The following is a 24127-nucleotide window of genomic DNA, read 5'->3' as shown; positions in this document are numbered from 1 at the left end:
CTCCAATCACCCAGGATTACCTCAGGATTCAGTTTAAACAATGTTTAAGGTACAGATTCGGTGTAAAAGTAAAAGTATCCTCAGGATAAATCTTTCGGACAGCGCCGTTTGGCACAGGAAGACAGTTTAAAAGGAAAGAGCGAACAAAAGGACGCTTCTGACATCAGGCCGTTCGTTCGTTCGTTCATTTTATTTATTTTTTTGCTGACTCCTTATTTCACAACGGAACTGAAATTGGCGGAGACACTAAAACAGACGGTGCTTTCTCTTACCCTGACAGACGCTATAATTACCAACCTAACTGCGTTTTTTTTTCGTTTTTTTTCCCAATCACATTACAGCCTAGGCTTTATTATGATTACACACTGTTGTAGCCCAGCAAGTGCCCAATAAAACATTGTTCCATTACAGTACGGTTGCTGCCTCGCCAAAATAAAAGACGCAGGCGCTAATAAAAGTAAAGGTGGCTATCGATTATAAGGGACACTAAAAGCGCATTTATCAAGAGTAATAACACAAGGCACGCGGTTTCTGACAACATTCTACAAGAAAAGAAACATGGCACAGTTTTGTTGTAATTGAAATGCGAACAATTCATTTGTTCATCATCTGAGGCTAAGGATATAGTTTTAGCATGCATTTAGATAATTTGAACAAACAGACAACGCGAAGCTATCAGGAATATCAACTATTTCCTCATATGTGTTGAAAAATTTCTGAGTATAATTAGTGTTTTAACTGGTGCTAGCATAGAAAGCTAACCAGGCTTCCATGGGTTCTGGCTTTATTAATGATGAACATTAAGAATGTGTCCACTAAAATATTGTTTAATCCATTTTCACACCATAGTAATTTTATTTTGTCATACAGTAGAAGCACAGAGTCTAGAACTTATGCCTCAGCAAAGCTTAGCATCTTAAAGGTTTCGCTAAGTTTGAGAGCAGCGCACACGATAGCGCCAAACTAGCTTTCTCATACTAGAAGCGAGTTATTAATTAAACTACGAAAAAATGCTTAGAATCAAAATGGAGGACCAACATGTCAGTAAAGCGTTAAAAAAAAGGCAGTTTGCGCGTCTTGCCTTGGAGATGAAATATGAAGACATCTGAAGACGAAACGACAGAAAATTTAAATTATGTGTGTGTAAGAGAGCTCAGACTAAGCTTAAAGTTTTCTGACTCTTATGAGTTTTATTATTTATATATCACAAAGAGAAAAAATGAATTTCTACGTTAGACTGACTTACCCTTGAACGTTCCTCCAACTTGGTCATCATGACTATGTTAGCACTGCGCTGCTCCCAGATCATCCTCCAGAAATCGCCAAAGGTCTCGGGCAGCGAGCCCTGAGTGGCGATGTACGCGTTCTGCTTTCTGTAACCGTCGATGTAGTTGGCGTTTATGTAGTCGCTCCCTGGGATCCCTGTGTGGGAAAGATCGCGTTAGCTGGCTGGCTACATTTAGCAGGATTCCAGCTTAGCGCTGGAAATGAATTCCCATTCAGGTTCACATTTTCATGCAGATTGTTCAGGTCACACGATCAGTGCTGCGTCTGGAGTCTGTTAATCTCCTGATTGTTGGCTTTCAAATGGCAAGCTGAGGCGACTGAATGAGCGAGTGGTAATTGAATGACATAATTTAATTGAATATGTGCGTGTGTATGAGAGTTATATTTTGTTTGCAATTTGTTTCATAGTTTATTTTCTTTTCCCCTCACCACTCTTTTTTTTCACCCTCTTGAAATGACAAAGCCCAAAGTCTGTGCTGCTTTAAAGGTCTCACATTGAACAAAAAGCTAACACAGGCCTCAGGGTGTCTCTTCTTATATGAGGTCACATCAGGGGGGAAAAAAAACTATAGAGTACTGTGTAAAAAAAAAGTCTTGAGTTACCCCTCATTCTTTATGTTAAATTAAATGATGTAGATTCAATTAAAGAAATCAGAACAAATGTTTTATTAAAACAGGCTACCCAAACATATACTTTAAAAATTGGTTCTTTAAGTTAAACCTCCGCAGCAACCTTATTTCCCCTCTCGTCTGGTCCAGCCACTCAGCATTCAGCATCATCAGTATACTAAAGACCGGCCTGATCATCTGTCATCATCTGTACCTGTTTCTCACTGGTTCATGCATTAAATCAGATGCTTTTTTATGCCTAAATGATTCATAGGTCACTGTGTGGATTAAAAAACAAAAACCCTTCCTATGAAACTGCTCAGGTACAGGGCCTGGACTGAAAATGAGTGACAAACCTTGCAAAAAGGGAGGACAAAAAGGTCTTCAAGAACCCTGGAGAACTGAATTATCCTCAAAACGCCATTAAAAATGCAAAAAAGTCTGGCTCTTTGAAACTCAAATCCAAAATTCCACACATTTCCAACGGGAAAAAAAAGCCCTTAAAAAGAGCGTCCATCGTACAGCCCTGTGAAATATAAGTTAGGTAAGTAATGAAATACAGTAGTATTTAAGGGTATTTATTTGTGTTTGTGGGACTAATTGAAGAAATAAGCGAGTGACTGATTGCACAAGTGACTGATCGCGACGTTAAACTCTTCGGTTTCGGTTCCCGGCGGCCGTCAGAGCGAATCTGCGTGTGGATGGACGGCTTCCTGCTGTGATGTCTGTAGCGCTTCACACTAATGCAGACTGAGCGTTTAATGCCGAGCGTGTTTTTTTGGCTGAGCTTCAGGCTGCACGCTTTTATAAACCTACCCCGAGTGGCAGGACGGCTAAAACTGTGCCAAACTCGCATAATCCATCTTACTCCCTTTTGATTTTTTTTTCCCCCTTAACCAACTTTAGACTGCGTTCCTGAGACACGCCACTGTCAATCAAAGTTATCTGTGTGGACATCCCAATACTCCCTTTTAGAATAATATCTGTTTTTTTAACTGTGCCAAAATATTTTTTGCACACTTCTCACTAAAATATTCATTAAGCAAACGGAAATAAGTGACGGTTCGAGGGAAAGGAGTATAGAGAAGACTTTTTTCCCCTCCACCTCTTGCTTGATCTCTCTAAATGAAAGCTGTGTGGTCTTTTCCACAAGGTTGACAGCTAGTCGATGCTGGAGGACTGGAGGCCCAGAGCTTCGTGAAACACATGCTGCAGAGAGATAAAGCTCATCTGTCTGCATAGTTCGCTTCCAGGACTCCCCCGCTTGCTCTTCTCCATCCCTTTCTCTCTTTCATTCTCAGGTAAATTATTCAGCTGAATTAAAAAAAAAAAAAAGAAAAACAAGATATAAGCTCTTTCTGAGCTTTCTCTCCATGTGTGCTACTCATTTTATTCTAATCCTCCTCTCTTGGTTGGAGCTGTCTGCTCAGGATTATGGACAATGGATAAAGACAATTAAGCTTGCTTTTCTTTTCTCTTTCAAACTGTAATGAAACATTTCCACAAAAAAAAAAAAATGAAACGAAAAAAAAAATACAACGAAACAATAGAACCTCTAGCATAAATTAGCAGCAGGAAGGTAAGAGGGGCAAAACTGAACCGGCTGGCACGTCAGTCATGATTTGCAAAAAATACAAAATAAAACACACACACACACATACTGTAAGTGCATTACAAATTCAGAGCCAAACTTTAGCTTTTATAACATATTACAGTCCCACAGCAGCTGATGAAATTAAATACACGTTCCACCTCTAGAATATATTGAACCCCTGTGGAACCTCATTTTGATTAAGCTGAAGTCTGCGGATTATGTATGGCTGATTGCGAACTTTTTAGGTTGCAGAACAGTTGTTTTTTATGCTATGAGTGAGCAAGTTAACATTTTGTAAAAACGATAATTTTGCTAATTATTTATATTGCAAATGTCTGCGCGGAGTGTCCTTAGAGCATCCGGTGCTAATTGAACTGGAGCCCACTGCAGTCGTTCACGTGAACATTCGGTGAGTGGAACGCCTGATCCCTAAAAATGGATGCAGACGAGACGCATCTGTCAGTGGGAACTGTACACACCATGATTCACCAACACCACTTGCACGTTACAGGGAGTTATTACCACATCCCTCCAGGAATTTCTACATGTTTGGGCCATTAGAGTTCCTGGGAGGCCAGCGTTTCAGACAAGTGTGTAGTCAACTTGATGCTATCAAGCACTAGTGTACCGCTGGGATAAATGCATTCGTGTAGCAGGATATTACTGTATATCGAGAAATTTAGATACTTTCTATGTCTCATAACTGTGTTTTGTTTTTCTAACCAAAAGTCCCATCTATATTTATCCCAATGTAGTTATTCAGTCTTGTAAATATTGCATTAGCTTTCTATATTTTGTAGCTGTATTGTATTTTGCATATTGTTACCAGCCAAGTCATACCTAATATACAGCCTCTTAAAGAAAACTATACATTTTCATTCCAATATTATAGAGCATCCATAGTACAAGTCCTGTACAAGTTGTTTCCATAGAAACACTACCATATTAGAAAAAAGGAAATAATATAAACCCGTAGAGAGAACAATTTGAATCCTTCTGAGGATACAACCTGGCACAAGTCTCAGGCCGGATGCCCTTCCTGAAGCAACCTTCCCATTTTTAATCCGGGCTTGGGACCAGCACTGCATCCACTGGCTGAGGTTTGGGCATTGGCTGGGAATCGAACCCGGGCTTCCGCATGGCAGCCCAAGACTGCAGCCCAATTTGCAATGTGAAAATCTTTTGCAACCCAGCCAAACCCTTTAATCACAAACCTCATCAGCATAGAAGGCTAAGGCTACGTTCACGTCAAAACCAAGCTCAAAAGTGACTTTTATCAGACTCCAATGTGGATGCAGCTGTCCTCTGGAATGGCAAATACTTGCATACCGCTACATCTTTGCTTGCAGTGTATGCGATTTAAACAAAAATATGCTTGAGATTTTGCTCTGCAGGATGGCAAGCAGTTAGCCGGCTGTATTTGTTGAGGTCCAGAAGAAGGAAGAAAGCCAGACACCTTGCCTTAGCTGTTTAAGCAGCTATTCCTAGCATTGCTGTGAAATCCCTGTGCTGCACAAATCTACAGAATGTCCCAAGAATTCGGATCTGATGATTGTCATTCAAGACGCATGACAGCGTATCAGACCTCTAGGACCACATCTTAAACGTGATTCAGATTTGGTCTGAAAAACATCAGATTTGTGTGTTCAGACAGTTATTTAAATCCCATGGCTTCGTCTTATTAGGACTGGTTAATTTATTTTTGAATGTAAATACGTAATCAGAAATATTTCATGGAAATTGTAAACCTACTTACAAAATTGAAAAAAAAAAAAAAACTTTATATTTATTTACTATGAATGACATCTCGCGTTCGACCTGCAGTAATTGTATAACTCACTAGGGGGCTGCAGCTCAGGCTTTGGGAAAAGCTGCTCTGTGCAAGTCAAAAAAGTTTTTTTTTTTTCCCCTCCATTAGATTTAGATCAGTACAGTATGTTAAAACTCAGCAAGATCAGTAATAAAATTTCTCAGCAGAGGAAAGCTGTAGCCAGCTGGCCTGTAAATATGAGAAGGATTGCTCGACTTCACATCTACTGACCTTTACAGCGTCCAGTGTGAGATTTATGGATTCTCTCTCTCACACACACACACACACTCTCTCTCTTGCTCTTTCACACTCTCTGTCTTGACTGTTTTGGGGCTGTAACTGTATTTCTGGTACGTATACACTCAATCTGTACTTCCTTGCAATGACATTTATGTGGGTGTGTTGTGTGACTCTTGGGATGAACCCAGGGTGGTCTTTATGATTACGGCAGCGGATCTATAGAATCTGTGTGAGATGATCTAAATATAAGCTTAAATTAAACATTCAGCTTAATTAACGAATTGTTAAGAAAAATAATATGCGATCCAGACAGTAAGACCGAACAAGGGTCCACAAATGAGTTTGTTTTGATCAGTTTAACGATACGCCATTAAGGCAAGGAGATGGTACGTAAGAATGAAGTTCTGCCCCCAATCTGTCCCTCAACATCCCTAAACCACTGTTTTGTTCTACTTCATCTCCTGCCACACCTAGCTCAGGTAATCAGAACTCTACAGTCCGTGATTACAGCGCTAAACGCTGGAACAGAACAAAGATGGAGCCTGGCAGGGGGTCCTCGAGGCCGAGTTAGGGGGAAAAAAAAAAGCAAAACTTCAGACTGGTTCCTACTGCGCTGCCATTTGAAAATTTCCTGATTGCAAAACAGATTTCTTTCCTACTGTGTTTATTTTGTTCTGCCCTCTGCGTACTGAATCACAGGCAGCTCGAAAGCCAGTCGACGTCAGCCAGAAGCTCTGGCTAACTCTCGCGTGTACAAGTCTTTCGAATCAAAGCAAACACAGAGAGCCGCGGGTTCTCAACTCCAGATGTTAGCGTGCAATGCATCGGTTCCACAAATATGTGTGTCCCATCAGAGAGAAATCAATTCGGAAGGCTTAGTGAGGACAAACAGAGGGCTGCGTTGGGTTCTGGGATGCCATGAAGAGGTTGGCATGAAAGCTGCTATGTGGGTGATCCATGTAGAAATAAAAAACACTCAGTGTTGTGCTATATGGAGGGGGAACGGGTATCTGTTTCGACAATCAGCCTGGCTCAACGTACTCTTGGGTGTACTGTTGCTTCAGCACAAAAGCATTAACATATTGAGTAGCATATATATGTAAGCTGACAGCTAATATAGCTGTGTAATTGCACTTGTATTATTAATATCCATAAACTATGCTAGAAGATTAAAAAAAGCCTGAGGTCAGACATACCATCAATGGAGGAAAGCAGCACTCTTGAGTGGTCATAGGCGATGACATTGGCATAGCGGTTCTTGGCTTTGTTTACTTCCAGGTTCGAGTGTTCCCAGGTAAACTGCTGGCCTGGATCTATAGACTGTAATGAAGACAAAAGACAACAATCAATTGCACTTTTTTTTCCGCCACTTGTAGGCAAACCACAAGTTTAAACTTTGAAAAAGGGGTCCTGGACTTAAATTTAAGAAGATCAGGTCAGTAAAATTTTTTTCAAGCCAAGGTCCGAATTTCACATTTGTGTTTGGATTCAAATCTCTTTATATACAATCATTGTAAGTCTAAAAAAATAAGCAATTTAAAATGAACAATTATAATATAATTAACAGTAATATTTATCATCGGTTTTTTAGTAACTATGTTAAACATGCAGACAGTTGGAACTTTGATGGCCTTGTACATTTTCTTGTATTTGTATGTAATAGAAACAGCAATCTTTAATCAGTTTTAGTGCATCTTCATTTGCATTATGTTAGGCTGTGAATGAATGTAAAAGGACCGCGGTTGCTTTGGAGCATACTATATGAGACAAAATGGTTTTAAACTTCCCGCAGAAAGAATAAACATACATTGAGTCCATTCATCTTATAAGGTTCAGTTTTCATAGTCTACTTTACTTTTCTTGAAGTACGCCATGCTATGTCACGCTATATTTCTGTTTCTTCTGCACACTCTGTCTATTCACGGTAAACTATCACATTGATTGGCTCTGTTGATTGACGTGCATAGCTCCACCCACCTTAAAGGAAAAAAAGCACTAGATTACTGGTATATTAATTATTCTCATTTATCAGAAAAGCATTAGAGGTCGGACAGAACTGTAACTCGGTCCAGATCACCGTCCGCTATTTGTTTATGTCTGCTTTAAAATTTAAGTCCAGGAAGCCATAACTTTCCTGTTTTATAAGCTCTTCTTTTTCCTTTTCTTGACCTGTATTCTTTTTAATCCTAGGGTTTGCCACATTAAGTCTGGTGTAGCCTTCATGCCGGATGCCCTTTCTGGTTCAAAACCCCTTTTTCTAACCAGGCTTGGGACAAGCATTGCATGCAGTGGCTGGGTTGTATGGGCCGAATGGGTAATAGTGGTTAGGGTTAACCGCCCAACAGTGGAGAGCTGCCGATGGCTAGAATGGAACCCCGACCCTCTAAACAGCAACCTAGGGCCTCAGCCATCTGAGTCAACATTGTCATATCTTGCTTTATGAGTGATTTTTTTTTTTGATGGTCCAACATTTATTTCAACAAAGCAAATTGTTTGCATAATCCTTAAAAAAAATGTATGTATGTATGTAATTTTTACAACTTTTAAAGCTAACCAGTTAAGCACTAAGTTAAGTAATGTGATAATAAATGTGAAAACTGGTTGCTTTACATGTTATATTATACTGGTTGACATGTACTGTACGTACCAATACATATATTGACATGTACTGTATGTACCAATACAATATTAGTTTCTTCCTATATATAGTTTGCAGAATTTCCCTTCTGTCCCAAATAAAGAGTGTAACTAGGAAATTGGCTAGAAATGTTTTGAAAATCCCTTGAAACTTGAAATGCATTTCAAACTCTGACCTGGATACCACTTCCATGTTTTCAACCAATTATACCACGAAGATACAGATCCTCACAGCCGTGTTTGCCAGCAGCTCAATTTCCAGCTCTCAGTCTCAGCCTAAATGGAGGGGAGGCATGATAGGCATCCTGCATAACTGACAAACGTCCTAAAATAGTTCCCCTGCCACAAGAACTAGCTCTGGCATTTGAGAGGAAGTAGCGTCAGGCATCAACTTGAGTGACGCGAGTGGCTGAAAATAAGGATTCAGAAATGTCAAGTATATAGACGCAGTCCGTCTCCTTATCCTGGAATATCCTCGTCTAAAGTGGCTTCACCTCTACTCCATCATCCGGCGTCTTAGACTTCCTGTGGGTTTTTATTTGGGACACTGTCCGGGATGCACACTTGGTCCAAGAAAGTTTGCTCCACCGTTGTCAAGCTAAATAAAAATCACTGTGTGCTAATCCATGATCAAAGCCCTCTTCTGGCAGTACAACTACAGAACACGGTGCTCCCCCGCAATTATCTTAGCCTCATATATAAGCTAATAAACTATTCATCATGTTCTTCACTAACGCCACAGGTCCACTTTAAACATTCCGGGTCGGTAAGAGATTCATGCGTCTCTCTTCAATCATCCTAAGTGCCCTGTTATAAGTCTGACTCATGAGTTTACAGTAACAACAGTTTGAATTGTCTCCAGAGTGAAACTATGGAGATCTTGTTTCTGGCGATGGAAAAGCTTTTTACAAACTCTAACAAGCCCCCAAACAGTACTTAGAGGCAACTTTGTGTTAAACGTTGCATCCAGGTATGAGAGAACATGAACAGCTTCATTTCTTTAATAAGGTTTCAAGTGCAACATTTATTTCCTTCTGTTTTCTGGAGAGCTTATAGCTCTTAGGTTAAATATATAGTTTGGCAAGAAAAAGAATGATGATTGAATTGTATAAAATGTTCCCTGAATTGCAATTGCAATATTTGATATATTGAAGGTTTGATATGTTGAAGGCTTTTTCATACATTCAATGTTCTGCTACACTATTTTTTTATGCACTTATCTCAGTGTTTCACTAGTACTTAAAACCATCAAGGTAGAACGTTTTCTCAGTACACCAGAGCCACGATCGGACTAGCTGCTCTCCAGAGTTGCAAGCAATTCTGCCCTCTGGTCTTGTCTGACCCCTCCTGGTGCCCATGTCTTTTTGCCGTTCTTGCTGTTTTTTTTTAAGTCCTCTGGGCTCGTATTGTCTGCTTGGGATGCGTGTAATGACTGTGGGCAGTTTCATTTGACCATAAAGATGGTCTTGGAGACATTTGTGCTCTGATGGCTTGTGACTGCACTCGCTCAATAGTTCAGGACTGAAGTTCCCACAAACTTGAGTTTCCACTAATGTGAGTTTCCACTAACACCTTTCCTGTTGTACCAAACTTTCATCCTCCTAACACACAGTATGACCGCAAGACAATCCTTGCTATTTGATATCACCCAAACAAGAATGGGTACCTGTTGACTCTGGTTCCTCTCAAAGGTTTCTTCCGATTGTCAGGGAATTTTCCTTGCCACCATCGCCCTCGGATTGCTCGTCAGGGATAAACAGATAATTATGATTTATACATATTTCCTCATGCTTTTCAAATTAATTTCCATTTAATGTTTTGATTCCGTAAAGCTGCTTTGCGAGAGATGACCATTGGTGGTGTTGTTGTTGTTGGCCTTTTGGCTGCTCCTGGCAAGCGCCAGCCACAGTGGACCATTTGGCCTGCACATACAAGCTTGGCACAGGTTTTACGCAGGATGCCCCACCATTTTATCCAAGCTTGGGACTGGCACTGCTGGGGGTTGGGTACTGGCTGGAAATTGAACCTGAGCCTTCCGCATAGCAGGCGAAACACCTACCACCAGTGCCCAAGAAATGACCATTGTTAAATGTGCTATATAAATAAAACTGAAAAATATGTGGAAATGGCTTGAAGTGAGGTCAGGACTATGCGAGGGATGTGCCAATGACTCACAGGTGAATTCCAGTAATGTGCAAGTGGTGTTAGTGAATGACAGATGGAACAGACAAGTGCATCTCTTCCGCGGAATGGTGACAAGTTATCCATCGATTTTAAAGGATCAGCCGTTTCTCTCACTTAATGTTCACTCGAACTATTGCAGCTTTCTTTAAAACGTATGCACGATTCAAATGTTTTACTGCGGCTAAGAGTCTCATCACCGTACTGTTCCTAAATTGTTTTGTAAATGTCAACGCTTTTATGGCTTGATTGAGCAGAATTTAAAAAAATTACAAGGTCCAGATTTACTTGAACACCCCTCGTAGTTATTTAATAAATAACTACACATGTCCTCCGAAACAAGGAAGATTTGATTAGTACAAAAAAAAATCTGTAAAAAAAAAAAAAAGCTTTTGAGCTAGTTTAACTAATGCTTCACTATTTAATTCCATGTAAACATTGCCATTTTCTCACTCCTGGTTTAAAAATAAAAAGATATACAGCTACCAGGTTAACAAAAATTCACCTGAACAAAAGTCACAGAACGAAATATGACGGGGTACATAAGTGTAAAAAAAGCAGAATCTAAAGTATGAGCTTGCTTCAAATTGAGCTAGTTCATCCATTTGTTAATTACAAAAAAAGCCTTCATTCATAATCCGGATGTAATATAAATTCTGTCAAATTACCATGTTAACCAGCGATGTGTTAAAAGAAGGCAGAAAACACGACAGTAAATATGCATACTGTAACTGTAAATTGCATCACCTTAACCACAGAATTCTTCATAATAACCGTTGACATGCGAAAAAAAATTGTGTGGTGGCATTTTTCTATCAGCGTGGGTCACGTTGCTGAGCCACGCTGCATTATGAGGGAGAACAAATCTTCGGCTTAGCCATGGCATTTCATCTGAATATGTTGAAACAGCGGGTCGCAACATTGCTCATAATGAAACGCGGCCTCATTTCATTGTGCTCTCAAAATGAGTTTCCTGGCCGCTGCAAGTGGGGGGGGTGGAAAGTGGCTGGGAATTACAATTCGATGTAGTTAAGCTGCAGTAATGGCAGGGGCAGCCTGGCACCGAGCCAGAGGCTGACCTCATCGGCTGGAGGCGGCTGTGGTTAAAACGCAACCTGCGGTGCTGCGCTCACGCACACAAGTATGCACACCGACACATAGCCACAAAGAAACAATGCCAGGGCAAAAGCACAGCAGTGGCATAGTTTGTACACACACATACACAGTTTTTACAGACCATACGCATTTGGCACTTTGTACCGTCTAGACTCTCCAATTTAATAGCTGATCTCTAACACCAATCCTCCTGTCACTCTTTGTGATTCTGTAAATCGTGCATTTTTGGTGCATCACTGAGCAAATACCTTTACTTCCTCAAGTTGCATGCTTTTTATACATTGCTTTGCATAAACACTCAATTATTTAAACTTTTAACAGTTTTTAGGTAAAAACAAGAAACTGAAATAGACTTAAAAGGTGCTATAAGCATTTTTTACGTACTACACAAAACTGAAAGACAGGTAGAAGATGAAGGATTAAGTTGTAGCTTTAGCAAAAGTGTATTTAGTTGCTAAGAAAATGAGACTTCCTGTCCGGATTGAATGTTTATGATTGGATGCCTCATACAGACATCCTGGGGATGGAACCTTGTAAGCATTAATTGGAAACATTTGATTGTTGAACCCCAAGTGTTTAAGAAAACTAATCGTACCTACGGCACCTTTAATTTTGGATATTTATTTGTACCATATGTCTAACATTTGCTAGTGCAGACTTTTTTTCCTATTAAGGTACAAAGGTTAACTAAACAAAGAATCTAAAATGCCATGTTACTTAAATATTCATGCTCGATGGGTAAGTCCTAGTGAAACCACATTTGGCTGCAATTACAGCAACATGTCATCTGGCATATGTCTATCAACTTTACATTTGGATCTTGATTTTCTCAAGCTGTTGCCAAGGAAAGTCCTGCTAAAGATTCTCAATAAGGTTCAGGTCTGGGCTTTGACTGGACTGGTCTACATTTAGTTTCTTAGTTTGAAACCATGCCAATGTAGCTTTGGCAGTACTCTTGGGGTCACTGTTTTGTCGAAAGGTGAAACATCTGCTTTGCTCGCAATTCTCTTACAGACTGGATATGGGTTTCGTCAAGGATAGTCATATATTTGGGGCTGTACCATCTTTTCCTATAGTCTCTTCTGATGAACAGTATTCTTGATAACACAATGCTACCACCACCATGCTTTACAGTGAGGATAGATCATCAACAAAAGAGTTAATTCTTCACTTTGGAGACTCTAAACTACTTCATAATTTTCCTCAGAGTACTTCAAAAAGACAATGTGTCTTGCCTGACCTTTCCAACTTTGCTCCAAACTACACCAACCAGCAGGTTGCCAGGTTAATTAATGGGAAAGTAGTCTAAAATGTGACAAAATTAATTAATTAATTAATTTATAATTAATTAATAAATGTTTTCTCTTAAAACAACAGGAAGACTCAGATAATACTATATGTTTAAGATATCATCTGGAATATGTCTATTTACTTTACATCTGGATCTTGATTTTATCAAGCTGTTGTCAAGGAAAGTCCTACTAAAGATTCTCAATTAGGTTTAGGTCTGGGCTTTGACCGGACTGGTCTATATTCGGTTTCTTAGTTTGAAACCATGCCATTGCATTTTTGGCAGTATGCTTGGGGTCACTGCTCTGTCGAAAGGTGAAACTTCTCCTTCGCCTGCAACTTTCTCGCAGACTGGATATGGGTTTCTTCAAAGATTGTCATGTATTTGGTGCCGTACCATCTTTTCCTGTATTACTTGCTGATGAACAGCATCCTTCACAAAACAATGCTGCCACCATCATGCTTTATAATAAGGATATATAATCAAAAAATGTGTTATTTCTTCACACTGGAGACTCTACACTACTTCAAAATCAACCTCAGAGTGCTCAGAAACACAATATGTCTTTTATTTAAGACAAATGTAAAAGAAATCTGGAGTGTTCTCCTTTTTTCTTAGAGCAGTAGCTATTAGCTCTGTATGAACTGACCTTCACCTTGATATTCAAAGGTCTGAGCTTGAATATCTGCAAAGCTGCTTTAACAACAACTGTAAGAGAAATAAACTGAAATGGACTCAAAAAACCGAAATGGACTCGCGCTTGGCTCTACCACTTTGGCCACATGCAGGACTGGCCTTTTCCTGCTCCGTTTAATAACACTCCATCCATCAATGAAAGCCTCGGGCTTCTCATACCATTTACCCACTAGTGGTGACGGAGAAATAAAAAAATAACATAGTGACAAATACGATTTCTCTTCAGCCCTCTGCTGCCTCGAATCCAATCATCGGCCAGCTTCTGTCGTCGGAGAAATGACATCACACACTTGAATCGGTGTGCTCTGACAGCGTATTGCCGTTCTAGGGACTATAAAGAGATCTTCACCTCTTTTCGAGGCAAAGATAACAGGATTACCCTTTCTCTGTTTTGCCTGACCTTTCCAACTCTGCTGCAGTCTACGGCAAGCTGCATTTTGCCCGCTTTATTACGAGGAAAGTAGTTTTAAATGTGACAACAAATGTTTAACGTTTTGGACCTGGAGCTAACTAAAGGGCCATGTTAGAGCAAAAATTGTGCTGTATAGTTTCACAGAAACCTACAATCAATCATTGCTAGGCCAAGGTCTGAGATCAATACTCAACAACCCCCACGGACCAGCTTTCCCATTGTTAATATTGTTCTGTACCTGTGGACACTTGGGTATTAACGCTCAGCAGGTGGCAGTTTTGACTTTAGTTAGTTGGTTTCAAACAATATTCCAACAATAAAAACTAAGACAAAAAGAGAACAAGAAACCTGACTTTCAGGCTATGCCTGATATTATTGCTATCTCAGAGAAAATGTCAGTAATTGCCCACTTGCATACCTCCTACTCAGCCATGACTGTGTAGTTCAGAGGATGAAATCGGCATGTGCTTCATGCTCAGAGATATCAGGTAAGACCAATAGCATAGATGCTGTCACTTCCTAAACAGTCATTTATGTACATTTGGCTGTCATATCTGATTCGTGAGATACCGTGCCCGAGTACGCTGTACCAAGTAGTCTCTTACATGGCACGCTGATTTGTGCCTGGCGCGTTCCTACTGTATTTTGCAAGCCGACCTGTGTTTAAGGTTGATCAAGTGTACTCGGACCTGGGCCAGGACTCGTAACTTAAAAAGCACCCTAAATGAAATTGCTTAAAGGCATTTATTCCCATAAAATGTCCTAACTTCATAAACAATGAAATATGTTCGAAAATATGACATTTTAAACATAAAAGTTGACTTCAAACTAAATTGTATCAAGGAACTTAATTGTTAATCATTTGAATTAGGTTTGTCTTGTCTCTCGACATCGAGTTCTGATTCAAAACTTTGTGCTGTAGATGGAGCCAGGTTAGGACAGAATGTTCTCAGGCTATGGTCTGTTTGTGATTACAATTACAGGTGCAGTTTATTCCGGTCGTAAATATGACTAGATATAGGAAACTTATCATTAATCAGCAGTCTTACGTTGCGATCTTTGCCAAAAATGTGTAATATCTTTTTAAAATCATCTAATAATTATTTAAACTTAACCTTTCTTTACCCGTTAGATTTAAACCAGCTGATTTCAACAAACTTGACTTCACTGCACATATCTAGGGGTGAACCTTCCAATCTCAATTGTTTTTCGGTATTTAGCTTGATATACAACTTTGATCACAATTTAATCTAACCGTACAAACATGAACTTGATGGATATGAAAGCAGAGCTACATTAGCATCACTAAGTAGAGACCAGTGTATAAAGTCTTTAGGGTTTTACCTCATATTCCTGTGAGAACTTCAGGTTGTCATTGGCTTTGAGTCTCTCCAGATGGTCTGCCAGGTCCATGATGGGAATCGGAGGGTGGCTGGCCATACCTGCGGATATAGGAAATGCAGCAGCACGCCGTTAGCATAAAGAGAAAACCCCAGGATGTTATAAATAATTAGAGATGAGCTAGTTAGAAAAAAGAAAAGTGTGTGTCATAAGAGATGGAGATATGTGAGTATAGTTAGGGGAGAATCACTCAAAGCGTTTAGCATGCTCTCAGGTGATGGAGACATATGCTAATGGAGAACTCCAACTGGGCATTCCTGAGGTGGAAGAAGAATGTTATTCGCACAGCAAGCTGCGTCAGTAGTTAGCATGGTGAACGGAAATGAATAAATAATACAAACAAGAACATCAAGAAGAAGAAGAACAACAACAACAAAAATAAAATAATAATTTAAAAAAAGCGCTGGATGGTCAGCGTTTTAGCACATGACATGAAGCTCCGAGGTTTCCCTGCGATGCCATGACAGTAAAGCATTGTGTGTTAGGCGGTGAGAAGCCTCAGTGGAAGTCTGAATGTTTAAAATGAAAACAAAAAAGGGAAGATGATGAGGATGAACGAGGAAGAAACACAATGGCATGTGTATAAACGAGAACAACTAACTTGACAGATGGAGGTTACTGGGGTAACCGGAGGCACCGGAACCTGCGGAGGAAAGGGGGGCGCGGTGTAAATCAAATGTCGCTAAAGGTTAAAGCAAATGTGGTGAACAGACATCCTGAAATTAAACACAAAGCTGCACGGACAACGTAGACTCGTATGCCGTCGATGAGACGTTTACCTACTCCTCACGTCTACACGCCGGTTTGTTAGTAAAAACACAAAAGATGCTACATGCTAGTGTGCAGGAAAAAGCGACTAAACATACAAAACTGATCACAAAAAAGAAAGACAGAAATAGCAGCAGAAGTAAACAAGTTTACAAGGGATTGCATGAAACTAGTGGAGTCAAAGTTTAGTTTCTGAGTAAAATCAAGTCGATGATCTTTAACTCTAGGTTGAAGACTGACTACAGACTTGTGCTAGATTTTTCTGGCGGGAATGTCGTCGTAAGGGCGTTGTAGGGGTGAAGAAGAACGGAAGGACGGAATATGCCCAGATGGATGATGGGAAAAGTGGGAGGAGTGAATTGGGGAGAAAGTGGAAGCGGCGAGGCTTTAATAACCAGTTTGCATAACAGCAGATGGCGTGCAAGTGAGAGATATGGAATCGGTAAAAGAGCGAGAGAGCGAGAGAGACAGAAAAAAAACAGAGAGAAGGATGAGTGTGTGGATGCAGCGGGAATGGTTCTTTCATCCGAGTGGATGACAGAAGTAGGCATTAGCTAATGGAAAAAGCATCCAAGAGCACCCATTTAGCGCCACTCAAGATCCATTTCCAGGCACGACGACAATGAAACTGGCACTTGCCGAGTGCGACTGTGCTGACATCGAGCACCCTTAAGATGAAAATGGGAGATGGACGGGGCGAACACGCTGTGTGCATGAAGGATTTCAAGGGGGGGAAAGGAGGAGGACGTGTCAGACTAATGTAGCGGCCCTCAGTGTGTTTTCGCCGGGAGAGAAGTGGATGTGTGGGCCACTTGAAGAACAAAGCCAAATGAGTTGTTTCGTAAGTCTGAACAAAACAAGCCTCCGAGCGACGTGAAAGACCAGATAGAACACCTTTTTACTAACATCTTCTTAGTTTTAGTGTGAGAAAAAAACAGATCTTGTATTAGTTCTCAGCTCTCCGCGACGCGACAAGGCTGTGACATGACTTAACGTCATGACCCCTGTTTCCGCCGAATCGCTTCCTGCGGGAGATCTTTCTGGCTGGACGGTTTGGGGTCTGAACAGCTCTCACCTCGTCAGCCGGGGTTAAAGGCGGGACAGCTATGTTCACAGCACATCGACTTCCACGTTCACCTCCCGCCCCCTCAATCCCTCCCTCCTTTCCATTCCCGCCACGTCTTTTACTCCGTTCCTTACAAACATGTTCAACTGGGGTTAATTCGTATTTTACAAAAGGTCAGACTTGATATTCTTGAAAGAAAAAGGGATAATTAGAAATCTGATGATTAGCCAGCGAAACCAGGAAAATACATCTTGACTTTGCTCATTTATAACTGCAACACAGTGGTGTTAAAGGATTTAATTTCGACGTTGGCAAAATATTTGTAGATACAAACTGTAAGAGCAAGTAGCTAAGGAGGAATTTGTAATGCATTTGATATCAAGTTAAGAAATCTCCCAATCATAATTCCAACATTCTCAACTAATTTAAGTCTAAACATAGATGCCTTCCAAGGTCATGGTTACTAAACCTCTCTCTCTCTCTATCTCTTTATCTATCTATCTACGTATCACTAGCAAAATAAGTCTTTCGGCACAAGGTATAGTTACTGGTTTGACTCAGTGGATATGGTTATGATATTTAATTATTAACTTTGTACAATAGTTTAATGTCACAGCCTTCACTCAAGTATCCAGACAAGTTTGTCCAGTGACTCAGTTCATATGTAATATATAATATGGTACAGTATATCAACCGCCTCCGTGGATAAACACCACCTTGAGAGCTCCTGTTGGCACTCCAATTAGGATTGTATTTCCAGCATACACCCACTCCGGCATAACCAAAATATTCTGATTGCAATATTTACTATTAAATAAATATTCCCAGTGTTCCAGTTCTAAAAAACCCTGTTCCTTTTTCTGTATGGAAACTCGGTAAGGTGACGGATTAAATCAGGAGTGGTAGAGCAGGAAATGATGTGCAGAGCATGAGGTCAACAGGACTGGGACTGAAGTGCTGTTAGCATGGACCCTTAGTGGTCCAATCAGTCTACTAACGAGTGACATTCAATTAAGCAATTTAGTCATTTTGAATGACTTTGAATTTAGTCTAGGGGAGCCGAGCTCGACAGTTAAAGTTCTGCAGCAGTGGTCGAGTTTCAGAAGTGTCACAGCAAAGCTTTTAAATACTACTCAGCACAAGCTGAAAATAACCGTTGCAAAACTAAATTGGCAAAAAATTAGCAGATACACTTAGAGTTACTTTCTGTATCAGGATGCTGGTCATATTCCAACCAGGTATATCAAATACAGTGCATTTGGATGTTCTCAGGCATTTCCAAGCCTCTGCTCTGGAATTCCACGTAGCTCTTTCCAACGGAGACAAACTGAAGAATGCTCTTAGAGCGTATGCTCAACATGATGGTAGAACCTGACAACCACCGAAAGTTAGATTTGACGTGAACAAAACAAACTAATTAGGATAGAAACAGATCCCTGACTTAAATAAAGCCGATGGCTGATGATGAGGATGAAGGTGAGGATGAGGACGCGTCACGGCTCTTACCAGGAGTTTGGAAGTTGAGACGCCTTAGCTCCACGGGATCGGTGGGATTATGTGATGGCATTTCCTTACTGTTGGGTAAGCTGCCTTTCCTGGCCTCCGACTCAGCTCGTTTCCTAAAAAGAAAAACACAACAACACAGCAAATGGTATTTTGTAATACGTCCAGGTGTTTGGTTTGGATTTTCCGAAAGTAGCTAATACCTTCTAGAAACTAGACTATGAGTAGATTAAAGTACTGTAATACAGCATACTCTTGTTTTTTAATAATTACTAACCTCCAAGGATGGCCAGGGATGCTGTGATTGCAACCCAATTGGCCATGGTTGCTGGGATTGACAGAAAAGAGACTCTATGTACATTCTCCCACCTAGTCTCGAGATTCAAACTTGCAATCTCCTGATGCCTTTGTAGTGCATCAGTTGTGATCATCTAAAAGAAGTTTTTAATGGAATTCTTATAACTCCGACCTTCTCCACCAACATTCTGCTGTCGGGGATGTTGGACGTGCCAATCAATCACTGCTATGCTTTCCTTGTTAGTCCTTCTCTCTTGCTGTCCCTAGGCTATGGAACTCGAATTGCCATTCAAAATGAGGACTTTTCTTACTCTGGACATTTCAGTCAATGAAATCTGCCTTGGTTTGAAATATCTATCAATGAAAATCTATAGACTACTCCAACACCATAAAAAAGTCAGACATGGTAGGGGGTTCTAGCATTCTCTGTAAGGCTCTGGTAGTGGATATTTTTAAAAAGGGAAAGACCTATATGTACAGTAATTATAAATGTACACTGGGGATTCTTTAGAAGAGTACATGCCTACAACTTTTGACAATTTTGACAAGCACAGCATCTTTATTTGCTGTAGTCAATATACAAGGATGAGATAGAACTCTGGTATTCCACCTGGTCTTACCTGTCAGGTTTGCTGCTCCAGAGGAAGCACAGAAAAAGAAGAGAAAATTGGGGTTAGATTGGAAGTAGCAGGTGTCCTTAAGATAAACGTGAATTTCTTTAGCACCGTTTCCTGTTTACGCCACAAGACACGGATTGTCTTTTTACTTGGACTAAAGCTGACATTTTCCAACACTGTCCTTTGAAAGACTCTTTCTTTCCATTGTCGGCGCAAAGTCGACGTTAACGCAGAAATCGCGAGTTCTCTTTCTCGGCCTCGTTTTTCTTTACAGATGCGACGCTCAATTATGCAATCTAAACGAGCAGGATGTATTTCTGAACACTGCAATTTGCAAGCAGGTGGATCCTCCGGAGCCGCTTTGTATCCGTCCTGACGCGTGTCATGCGAACGCACGGACGCCTTTTTTCCCTTTTACTCTTTTCATGAAAGGCGAAACAAGAAAACGGGAAGTATCTAGGAAAATCTATTGTTTACTGTTGGCGAGGTGAAACGGTCTTCTTTTTTTTTCCCGTGGTGGGGTTTTGTGAGCTTTTCTGAGATTAGCATCATTATGCGCACCGCTCGACTCGTACAAGAGAGAAAATGATTAACTTTGCTCTTTTGTACTGAGCAGTAGATAATCTCATAAAGAATAACAGCGACAGCGAGACTCGTTCGTGCATTATGTGGGATGTGTAAGGTTATGACATTGACTCTACTGTTGGTGCTTAAATCTGCCACAAGTACACACACACACAACCCAGAGTGCACTGTATATTCAGGATCCTGGTGTCATAGGTGGCCTTTTTAATGGCTGTGTAAATTTAGAGTCAGGCCTCAAGGCCAAGCCATTGCAGATCCTGAAAAGTAATGGATCGTGTGGTTCAACACAAAGCCTAGAGCTTTACGGTTCATTTCCTACTTTTTTTCCCCCTAATACACTGAAGGTTAGAAATAAAACTGTTATAGGAAAATAATCGACCACAGGGTAGTGACGTGGCCTGGAATTACTATTTCGGTTGTATTCATTTAACCTAAATGTATACTTCTTATCCATGTATATTTACATTTAATGTTGTAAAATGCCCAAGAATGACCCCTAACTCGTCTTTCATCACACTTGTCAATCATAGACCAAAATTTCTTTGAACTTCTTGAAACCAATCATAGTGAAGAAGGTGGGATTTGTCAGGGTGTTCGTTATTTGTTAAATTTTTCCTGTTTTTCCCTTTCCATCGGTCTTCCATCTCTCTTTTCCTTTCTTCCTTCCATTCTCTTCCATTTCATCCATCCTTTATCCTTCCATCCTCTCCACTTATTTCTTCCATTCTTCCCCAACTTTTTCATTCTTTGTCAGGGTTCCTTCCTTTTTTTCCCTTCCTTTTTTCTTTCTCTTCTTTCTTTAATTTGTTTTTCCTTCCATTCTCTTCCATTTCTTAATGCTTAAACAAACCCAGTGCTTTATATTTATAATGAGCTGGCACTGCAGTCCTGCTGATGGGTCTCAGTCTCTTCTTCAGTTCATTGTTTTTGGCGTCTCATTTACTCTACGAACCTGTGTGTTAGCTGGCTAACTGTTTACCGGCTGATTCAACATATCAAAATGCACGGAGTAGTTACTTCTTTTCCCAGACACCTTTTTATGCCTACGCCCTTTTCATACCGAACGCCGAAGCACAACGATGGCGCGATATTCCCACCATGAACCGGCTGGGTGAATTCAGCTTTAGATAATAAGACAAAAAGCGCAACAGAGCTCTCTGAAAGCTTACTCGTACTTGTATTGTAAGTTGTACTTTTATTTTTATGTGTTATTTTAGAAACCAGGATCATTTAATGGATAATGTTGGCACTTATTGAGAAAGGTGCATATCATTATTTTACACGGATCTCGAAATCGTGCTTACCTCTTGTACAGCAGAATAGCGATGACTATGCAGATGATGAAGACTACAGCCAGGACAGGCCCTACGACCCAGATCAAGCCTTCCTCTTCGTCGATGATAGGCTGGGGGTCGATATCGGCCGAAACCACCGGGTCGGAGTACGGACTTGTGGCGTACATGGTCTACAGGACGACATACACACACGAGGTTTCAAATGGACGTCTATATTATGGTTTCAACCCTATTTATTTAATCACCTCGAGATGAAAGTTGACGAGATGGAAAGAATATATACATCATTATGGGGATGTTATCTTCCTTCTGAGACTTGTTTTCATTTCCTAATTAACTCTGTAACTGTTTTAGATGGATGAATGTAAAAAAAAAACGATATAGAGCACATTTTATCTGTAAACAACCTCAGACCCATAAAAGCACAGACAGAACTAATGTGTTTAACGAATTAATCAAACCTAAACAGATTCATATGCTGTACTGAGCGCTCAGCGGTTTCCATAACGCACACAATTAGCTGCGCAAATAATTTCGCCGGCCATAATTCAAGAGCTAAATAGAAACATCAAGAAAAATTTACATCTTTAAATCTTTATCTCGTCAGACACAGTCAACCTCATTGTGGCTGAGATGCATGACGGGAAAAAAAATGACGAAATAAGGTAAAAATGAACAAAATAATATCTCATTCTTTATTTCTCACTCTGTCTTTCTCTTTATTTTATCACTCTTTTACTGACTGCAGCACCAGCAAAGCAACTACAAGGCTGAATTAAAAATACTGCTCATCAAATACAAATGCTATGGGTTTGAGAGCGCTCTCTCTCTCTTTTTTTCCTCCCTCACACACACACACACACACACATTCTTTCACACATACTGCAGCGGAGTAGATAAGACATCCCGTGTATCTGGTGCTATTAAAGAGAAGGCAGTTATCTAGGCATTCCTGAGACTGACAGTCCTCTGGGGCCTTCACTGCCTGCCTGCCAAGTTTGTCAAGTTTTAATTCACACACACACACACACACACACACATTTTCATTACTATTAATATCCTTATGAGGACCTCCAACTAATGTAATTAATAATGCAATAAATAAACATCAAATGTTACCTTTACACGGAACCCTTAGCATATTTTTGAACATTCTTAAAATTTATTCATCAAAGAAAAAAAAATATTGTAAGAAGCCAACCAAATGTCCCCACTAGGTCAAATGTCCCCACAAGGTCAAATGTCCCCACAAAGATATAAATTCACCATCTCTGATAGATTGTGTGCATATATGTGCGTGTGTGTGTCTGTGTGTGTGTGTGTATGTGTGTGTATGCATGCTCAGAAATGGTGTATTTATATCTTTGTGGGGACATTTGGTTGGCTTCTTACAATATTTTTTTTTTTTAAGAATACATTTCAATAATATTAAAAAGTACACTAAGGGTTCCGTGTATATATATATATATATATATATATATACACACACACACACACGCACACTCTGAGGATTCTCTCATCTGAGTGAAAAGTGCAAATCTTTAACAAACGCAAAACCAATTTCTCCGCCTCAGCTGAGCCAGAAGTCGAAATTCCCCCAGAAACAGAGAGCGAACGCATGACGAAAGACTTTATCAGTCAATTTCTGCTGGCACTCGAAGAAAAAAAAAAAAAACTGGAAACAGAAACAACAATAACCAAAAACAAAAAAAAAAGGAAAACAAAAAAAGACATGAAGATGAAGATGGGGGCGGACATGGAAATAACTCACATTTTCGGACATCTCCAACACGGCGAGAACAAAGAAGATGTATTCGTGTCCGTTGAGCAGCTGCTTGTTCTCGAAGTCTCCGTACATCTTGTTGTCTCCGAGGGTGAACTCGGTAGGAAGCTCTTTGAAGGAGGCAGCGATGTAGGGTTTGGGTTCAGCCTGTCTTCGGAAACGCACACCTCCACTCGTCCGGTTGATCTCTCTCAGAAGCTAATGATAGAAGAAAGAAGTGGAGATAAAAGAGCTGATAGGAACCCGACGCAAGCGTCTCCGTACTGTAGGTTCATAAATAACCCATGGTTATATTTATTCCTCTGTAGACGCTTTTAGCCAGGGTGGAAAAAAACATTAGCTTGTGGTCCGACGATAAGTTTTTACAGAAGTGAGAAACTTTAAGGTAAATGACAAACCAGACTTTTTACATTTTATTTTCTTTATCTTTATTCCTTTCATCCTTCTTCTCCTTATCATTATCTTTACTTCCTTCTTCCATTATGACTTTTTTCCATTTGTTTTTCCTTCAATTCTTTCCTCCCCACTTCAATTCTTCCCACTAATCTCTTCCATTCTCTTCCTTTTTTTCTACTCTTTTCTTCCATCGTTTCTCTCTTTTCATTCTTTCTTTGTTCCTTAACTCTCCCATTTATCTTCTTTCTTTTCTCATTCATCTTTAATGAAGACAAATGAAGTAAGGAAGATTTGTCATTGTATTCCCTCCTTTTTTTAAACCTTTATTTATTCCTTCTGTTTCTTCTTTCCATCATTCTATCCTTCCCCCCTTGCATCCTCACCCTCCATTCCTTCCATTGTCTTCCTTCCTTCCTTCCTTTTTTCTCTTCTTTCCACATATCTTTTTTACCTTTTTTGTTCCTTTCGTACATTCATTTTATTTCATTCTTTCTCTCTATTCGTCCTTCTTTCCTTTTTCTTCCCTCCTCCTATTCAAATTTT

General features: G+C 40.1%; 1 protein-coding gene across 10 annotated transcripts in view; it reads right to left on the bottom strand.

Annotated features, from left to right (window-relative positions):
* LOC128508646 (receptor-type tyrosine-protein phosphatase delta) overlaps positions 1-24127 on the bottom strand; it is a 387353-nt gene that overhangs the window by 20572 nt on the left and 342654 nt on the right. For 6 of the 10 annotated variants that reach the window (XM_053480054.1, XM_053480055.1, XM_053480056.1 and 3 more), the window contains 7 exons: positions 23177-23386; positions 21415-21575; positions 18615-18727; positions 15876-15917; positions 15218-15315; positions 6737-6860; positions 1247-1422 (listed from right to left, as the gene is read on the bottom strand). In XM_053480054.1, coding sequence (XP_053336029.1) covers positions 1247-1422; positions 6737-6860; positions 15218-15315; positions 15876-15917; positions 18615-18727; positions 21415-21575; positions 23177-23386 — 924 coding nt within the window. The remainder of the gene's footprint in view (positions 1-1246; positions 1423-6736; positions 6861-15217; positions 15316-15875; positions 15918-18614; positions 18728-21414; positions 21576-23176; positions 23387-24127) is intronic. The other 4 variants (XM_053480057.1, XM_053480061.1, XM_053480062.1 and 1 more) reach the window with 1 other exon arrangement.

Source organism: Clarias gariepinus, chromosome 20 (assembly GCF_024256425.1).
Source record: "Clarias gariepinus isolate MV-2021 ecotype Netherlands chromosome 20, CGAR_prim_01v2, whole genome shotgun sequence".
Lineage (NCBI taxonomy): Eukaryota > Metazoa > Chordata > Actinopteri > Siluriformes > Clariidae > Clarias > Clarias gariepinus.
Note: the sequence above shows the minus strand (reverse complement) of the source record. Positions and strands in the feature narration are given on the sequence as shown.